General features: G+C 35.6%; 2 protein-coding genes across 2 annotated transcripts; both read left to right on the top strand.

Moving 5' to 3' along the window:
- The first annotated feature begins 318 nt into the window (after window positions 1-318).
- LOC140747468 (uncharacterized) lies at window positions 319-5,654 on the top strand. Its single transcript, XM_073079934.1, has 3 exons — window positions 319-457; window positions 1,263-1,457; window positions 2,096-5,654. Exons 1-3 carry the CDS (start codon window positions 451-453, stop codon window positions 2,185-2,187), a joined length of 294 nt encoding a protein of 97 aa, XP_072936035.1. The 5' UTR covers window positions 319-450; the 3' UTR covers window positions 2,188-5,654.
- LOC140747613 (uncharacterized) lies at window positions 3,200-5,033 on the top strand. The gene is made up of 3 exons (XM_073080171.1): window positions 3,200-4,176; window positions 4,708-4,861; window positions 4,941-5,033. The coding sequence occupies exons 1-3, from the start codon at window positions 3,200-3,202 to the stop codon at window positions 5,031-5,033; spliced, it is 1,224 nt and encodes a 407-aa protein (XP_072936272.1).
- Window positions 5,655-7,616: the final 1,962 nt, after the last annotated feature.

Consider the following 7,616-nt stretch of genomic DNA (forward strand, 5'->3'; position numbering starts at 1 on the left):
TTTAATACAGTCCACATCAAACCCCCAACATTGGTCCTTCGAGCCGTGCATTATTGTACCAACGCGGCAGGGGGCAATTTATCGAAGATTGGCAGATTTTAAGAATCTTCACAAGTGAAGAAACGGTGCAATACGGCCATTGTTAACCGGAAGCCACCGGAAGTCTATCGCTCGGCGCGTGCGGCAGTTCGTATATCGTCGGCTCGTATGCGAAAACGAGAGGCAACGTACGACGTCAACGTGAGCAAGCGAGGCGGAGAGAGACGCCACGCCATCACGCCACTGCGTGAGCAAGCCATCGTTCTTTCGAAGTGCGACGTGCAGCGTGGGACGCGACGCCATTGCATGTTTAATCTTAATTTTATTCCTTAAGTAGTGATATCAAACGGCTTGTTTTGTTTTCTTTTTGTGATATTGTGACATCACGTAAAATCGGTGCTATTGGCAGGCATGAGAGGTAAATTTTGTAATTTATTTCGTTTCTAATTTGCAACAGTGTATCTTTGTAATGTCTGAGGCTGAGAGTCAATCGAAAAAGCAGATAGCATGCCGCGGTTACGTCAAGGCATGTTTGACGCGCTTGTATAATTATTTTCTGTCCACTGAGGATCTCGTAAATTCCTCGGTAGAACTGTTAATTTCAAAAAGGCAGCGTGCCATTGACTGCTTTCAAGAGTACGAAGACTGTAATAAGGAAATTTTGTTCCTAAATCCGCAAGATCCTGAGGATGTAGAGGAAGTAGAGAAAAAGTACTATTTCATTATCGAAAAATTAAATACTGAAATTAATAGTCGAAACTCTCCGCCTCATACAGTGACAAATGCAAACAAATGTTCAAACAAATTACCAGTCATAGAAATAAAATCATTCTCGGGTAAATACACAGAGTACATCCAATTTATAGAATTGTTTAAATCAATCATTCACAACAACTCGAATTTAGATGACTTGCAAAAGTTGCATTATTTAAGATCATTTTTAAAGGCCGAGGCATTTGATTTAATTAAGAATTTACCTTTGATTCATAACAGCTACTCTGATGCGATGCAAATGCTCAATGATAGATATTACAATAAGTATTTAATTGTCAACGAACATATTAGTGACTTATTGGACTTAAATGTAATTTCTAAGCCTGCTCCATCGCAGATAAGACAGTTTGTTTCTTCCTTAAAACAAATTCTAGCTGCATTAAAAAATTTAAATACAAAGGTAGATAACTGGGACCCTGTATTAATTTGCATTCTCACTCGCAAACTAGATCATCAAACAAGTCGGTCCTTCCATATGGAACGAGACGTAAGGGCAGAAGCATCAGTCTCGTACTTCATAGAGTTTCTAGAACAGAGAGCCCTTGCAATGGAGAATGCTGACACTGCATCTGCCTCCGTGAGGCGGCAAGGAGCTGTGGTGAATGCGGTGGCTGTAACGCAAGCCCATCAAGGATGTCATTACTGTAAGTGCATTGAACATAAATTATTTACATGCAAGCAATTTAAATTGTTACCCGTCGCGCAAAGAATAATGTTTGTAAACAAAAAAGGTCTGTGCAATATCTGTTTAAACATGCATAACGGCAAGTGTAAATTCCATTTTAGATGTGGTCAATGCAAAAAAAATCATAATACATTGATCCATCCAGAAAATAAAGTGGAACCAGTTATCATGCTATCAAAAGAAAATATTAACAGTCAAATTTTACTTCCCACAGCCAGAATTAAAGTTTACACAAAGGACAACAGAGAGGTGCATGTGAAGGCCATACTAGATTCTGCCTCTCAAGCCTCATTAGTAACGAGTAAATTGGTAAATGTATTAGGATTGACACCTGTGCAAAACAATACTAACATCATAGGTGTCACAAGCTCCGTAAACAATACACGATTTTCTTTACCACTTGAAATACATTCATTGAAAGGTTCATTTAAGACTTTCATCAACTGCCATGTAGTTGACAAAATAATTTGTAATTTACCACAAGTAATGATTGACCCCACCACAATTCAAGTCCCTCCAAACATTGAACTTGCGGATGATGAATTTTACAAGCCATCAGAAATTAATATGTTGATTGGTGCGGATGTGTTTTTCCAGGCGCTGCTACCGAGCAACCAGCCGGTACAGGACCACCGATCAACATCCCGGGTGTTGCTGCCAAGTCACCAGGCATGCCGGGAGTCATATAAAGTTAACACAAGTAAACCAAGACAATATTCAAAGGAGGTACCGTGCATTATCAATACAAAGTTTGGGCACATTATTGCTGGCGGCTTACCATCGCAAGAACAGGTAACAAAAGTTATTTCGCTTTTATGTGCTAATTGTGATTCAGATATAAATCAAACTTTGAAACAATTTTGGGAGGCCGAAAAGGTCCCAGAGATATTTAATGAACAATTTAAAGAGCAAGATTTAGTTGAAAGCAATTTTCAGTCTACTGTAAAGTTAATAAACAATAAATTTCAAGTGGATTTACCTTTAAAAATACCACTTGCAAATATTAATGATACCCTAGGTGACTCTTTCGATCTTGCCTTATGTCGTTTCTTAAATCTTGAAAAAAAACTACATAAAAATTTAAATTTATATTCTGCATATCAAGACTTTATTCATCAATATGTTGAGTTAGGACATGCACATTTTGTAAACTTTGATTCAATCAATTTCAAAACTGACCCTGTGTATTTTTTGCCTCATCATGCTGTGGTAAATAATAATAGTAAAACCACGCGCACACGGGTTGTTTTTGATGGTTCTATGTTAACCAACAAAAAATTATCTCTCAATGATATCTTGTTAAATGGGCCAGTGGTCCAAAGAGATCTTTTTGATATTATAATGTTGTACAGAATTGGAGATTATACATTCAATACAGATATAAAAAAAATGTTTAGGCATGTCTTATTAAACCCTGATCACACTTCACTGCAAAATATTTTGTGGCGTGACAAACCAGATGAACCAATTAAATGCATTCGTTTGGATACTGTGACTTACGGCTTGAAAAGCTCAAGCTACCTTGCTACCCGTTGCCTGCTTGAACTTGCGAATCGGCATGAAACTACCTTTCCATTAGCGTCATTTATTATAAAAAATTGCACATATGTTGATGACATTTTATATGCACATTCAGATCTTAGCACTTTGCATGAGGCCAAAGAGCAATTAAAGCAATTGCTCGGGTTGGCTGGCTTTGAAATGCACAAATGGTCTTCGAACCATCCTAATATCCTTGCTGATGTTCCAATTGAACACTGTCAATTAGATGAGCTTGAGTTTGAATGGCAGGGCTGCAGTATCAAAGCGCTTGGTTTAACATTAGATGCTAAAAAAGATTGTTTTATTATTAAGGCACCTAAAAATGTCATTACTCCTATGATAACAAAAAGGATAATTTTAAGTAAAATAGCTGAGCTATATGACCCTTTAGGTTTTGTAAGCCCAATCGTGGTGCAAGCTAAACTCATCATGCAGAAGTTGTGGCTAGAAAAAATTAACTGGGATGATACTCCATCTCAAGGATTAATAGAGGAATGGCTAAAATTTGCTAATAACTTATCAAACATGCAACCTATTCATTTCAATAGAAATATTCACATCCCTTCGCACACAGATACAGTCCAGTTGATTGGCTTCGCAGATGCCTCCAGTACCACAGGTTATGGATGCTGTATTTACCTGCGGACCGTTGATCACCAAGGTAAGGTCACGTTATCGTTGCTCTGTTCAAAATCACGCATCAATCCTTGTGCAAAACCACTCTCCATCCCTAGGCTTGAGCTTAATGCAAATTTATTATTAGCACATCTGATGACTAAAGTGTATAACACGCTTATAATAAAAATCAAAATCACGGGCGTATATTTATTCAGCGACTCTAAAGTTGCTTTAGCATGGATAGAGACAGATGTCACAAAATTACAACCTTATATTTCGAACAGAGTAAGGATAATTAAACAGATTACTCATAGATGGCAATGGCTGTACGTTCAAAGTCAAGAAAACCCTGCAGATTTCCTTAGCAGAGGACTTAGCCCGCAAGAAATTTCCTGCTGCTCAATGTGGTGGAACGGGCCAACATTTCTTCAGTCAAGGGAGTATAACTTTGAACCACAACCTATATCGCTGCCTGATCATTTGCCTGAATTAAAAAGCGGCTTGCACTCTGCAGATAAGTTAGTACTTTTGACTGCAAATGACCCTAATTTCTTAAAATTCACAGAAAATATATCTGACATCAATAAAATGACAAGAATTGTTGCATATATTAGCAGATTTTGTAATAATATCAATAATAAAAGCACAAAAAATAAATTAAAGTTTCTAACTGCTACTGAAATCGAACAAGCTCTACATCTCATTATAAAATACGAGCAAACTAAATATTTTATTGAGGAAATTAGTGCCTTAAAAAAGGGTGAAAGCATTAAGGGATCTCTTAAATCTTTACATCCATTTATTGATGAAAAAGGGTTGTTGAGAGTAGGCGGGAGATTACATAATGCAAATATTTCTTACTCGCAAAAACATCCTATTATTCTTCCAAAGGCTTCTAGAATAACAGAACTTATAATAAATAGTGAGCATTTGCGTTTGCTTCATGCTGGTCCTAAATTATTATTGTCCCAACTAAATCAAAGGTTTTGGCTTGTAAATGGAATACAACAAATTAAGAAAGTTACTCATAAATGCTTAACCTGTTTCAGAATGAAAGCTAATGTAGCAAAACAGCTGATGGGCTCGCTGCCGCGACAGCGCGTGACTGCCTCCAGAGCCTTTCATATTGTTGGGGTGGATTTCGCTGGGCCTGTGCAAGTTAAGAACTCTAGAATCAGACGAGCCATAGTATCAAAAGGATATGTTTGTGTATTTGTCTGCTTTATAACAAAGGCGATACATTTAGAATTTGCCTCAGACTTATCTACAGACACCTTTTTAGCCTGCTTTAAGAGATTTATTGCTAGAAGAGCACTGCCCACCGAGGTCTTCTGTGACAATGGAGGTGCCTTTCGCGGCGCAGCGAACCAATTAGTTGAATTATATAAACTCAACACTTCCAAGGATCATCAAACACAAATACATAATTTTTGTTCTCAGCAAAGTATTAAATTTCATTTTACACCAAGTTATTCACCTGTGTTTGCTGGTCTGGCAGAAGCCGGTGTTAAAAGTATGAAATATCATTTAAAAAGAACTTTGCATAAAAATGTACTTACTTATGAACAATTGCATACAGTTTTATGTCAAATTGAAGCAATATTAAATTCGAGACCTCTTATGCCTGTAAATAGCTCTGATATTACAGATTTCAGTTATTTGACACCTGGTCATTTTCTGGTTGGAGTGCCGCTTACCTCTTATCCAGAGCATGACATTACAGATGTACCAACAAACAGACTTAAATTTTGGCGACTTGTAGAAAGTATGAAGCAACAATTTTGGAAATGTTGGCATAAGCAATATTTAAACATTTTGCAATCACGTCCCAAGTGGCGTGATGATTTACCAAATGTGTATGTTGGTACATTAGTTTTAATGCGAGAACCTGGTTCTCCATCACTATATTGGCCTATTGCTCGTATTGTTAAGGTCTATCCGGGAAATGATGGCAAGGTTAGAGCATTTGACTTACTCTTACCAAATGGAAAAACATTTAAACGTTCTCTTTCATCGATTTGTATATTGCCTATCGATAACAATTAATATTAATAAACTTTGTAACTACTTTATTTATAGCCTACAGGTTTTGTTAATTAAAATTTGTTTAAGTTCTTAAAAAGATGCTCCAAATGCATGTATTACGGTTGTACTTACAAGTTTTATTATTAAGTAAAAATTGTAAAGTGCTTATAGCGCTTGTGCATTTTAATTGTATACTTGACATATGTTTGAAATTGTTTTTTACAAAATTTTCATTGTAATATTAACAATATGATACAAGTACATAATATAAGTAAAAGATAAGTTTAAACCATGTGTCAGTTTGATAATTATTATAACGTTTTATTGCATTATATACACTTTAGCATAAGCTAGGTCTCTCATTGTACATGAAACTAAACTGATTAAAGTTAGCATTTCTTTGTAAGGCCGCAGCATGTTGGCAACACCAACAAAAATGTAAATGTAGATGTAATGTGGCAACACCGACTCTCTTCCGCTCGCCACCATAACGAAGCCTGTACGTGTCCTAGTGAATAATAAAAGAATCTGCCTCCAAAATCAACAAAGCTTTTAATACAGTCCACATCAAACCCCCAACAATAACTACTTCTACTTCAGTAACTTGTGTATATAATAAATAATAATTACATATAAACCTTAGCCAAAGTATTACTTGATGGTTGGTTTGACCGTCAAATGTACATGTATTTGTGATTTATTCTGCTTCATTATTTTACATTTTTATAAAAATAAGTAATCATTATGTTGGTGTGTATATGGTTATATTGTTTGTGTATAATTAGTATATAAGAAGAGAAATAAAGAATTGAGTCACCAAAGGTTGTTTACTTACTTTTACATACCATATTATATTCTGGCTTGTGATATCTTTAAAAATAATTCGTAGAAAAAGTTCAGTGGTCACCATTGTCATACTAAAATGAATTTCGTAGTAAAATGAGCCCATAAACTACCCCAACTCTACATCAACTTGGAGTTGAGTTAACGACTGTTATCCAAACATAAATCCCGTTCCCGACCGCTCCTGATTTGCTTAAGTTTATTGAGCAGTTATGATCGATACAAACCACACGCACATATGTATAAAGGGCGCTACACACTGGCGTTTCTACAGCGTAGGCGTTTCATAGACGTGTTAACCAGTAGTTATACACTTCGGTTTGGATATTCATTTACAGAATGGATTCCCAAGAGGAAGAATTACTATTGATCTTCGCTCATGAAATGAAAAGAAAAATATTAATAACATAAAAATTACAAATATAAAAACAAAAAAAATTAAGCGTATACAATTATCTGTATATTGTCGTTCCTCTGTTCGAATGTCAAAACCTATTTAACGAGTGGTTTTCAATATAAAGTTATTTCTGCTATTGAAGGAATTTTAACGTACTGGGCTGACGGTGGTAATTGTAACGCGGAGAGGTAGGATGTAGACACGTTTTGCTTAACGCAGCTTACAAGAAATAACGTTACGTATACGTAGACATCAAGCGGCCTTTAACATAATATGTCTGTTAAAAGCCTTCGTTGGAGAATAACTCATATGAAGAAGATCAAAGTTATTAATAACATAATATGAAACATAAGTTAAGAGACGCAAAGTTTGGGAATCCTCGTTCAAATCTATAACAGTAAATAGTCTATGAATAAATTGTTATGTGACATAATCATCGCTATGTCACCTAAGCTTAGGTTATTGTTCTTAGATGTCACAATATTCCATCGATTACCACGTGTTATCATGTCAAAATTATCAAATAACTGTTTGTAAACATCTTAAAAAATATGAGACAAAATGGATTAATATAGAAATCTAATATGGAGTATTTACAATTAACGTTAAAGTAATAATAACTCCGTTAAAAATAAGGAATTCATTTTCTGTTAAATTAATGTAAATAAACAAGAGCTGAGATGGGTTGTTGTT

The sequence above is a fragment of the Epargyreus clarus genome, unplaced genomic scaffold, assembly GCF_041222505.1.
Source record: "Epargyreus clarus isolate Ecla_fem2 unplaced genomic scaffold, WU_Ecla_fem_2.2 ptg000014l, whole genome shotgun sequence".
NCBI lineage: Eukaryota > Metazoa > Arthropoda > Insecta > Lepidoptera > Hesperiidae > Epargyreus > Epargyreus clarus.

Excerpts from the sequence above, each read along its gene's own strand:
- LOC140747468 (XM_073079934.1), top strand. Across the intron at positions 1,458-2,095 it reads CCATCAAGGATGTCATTACT|GCGCTGCTACCGAGCAACCA; the intron begins GTAAGTGCATTG and ends GTGTTTTTCCAG.
- LOC140747613 (XM_073080171.1), top strand. The coding sequence starts at position 3,200 with ATGCACAAATGGTCTTCGAACCATCCTAATATCCTTGCTGATGTTCCA. Across the intron at positions 4,177-4,707 it reads GGCTTGCACTCTGCAGATAA|AATGAAAGCTAATGTAGCAA; the intron begins GTTAGTACTTTT and ends AACCTGTTTCAG. Across the intron at positions 4,862-4,940 it reads CCATAGTATCAAAAGGATAT|CCTGCTTTAAGAGATTTATT; the intron begins GTTTGTGTATTT and ends ACACCTTTTTAG.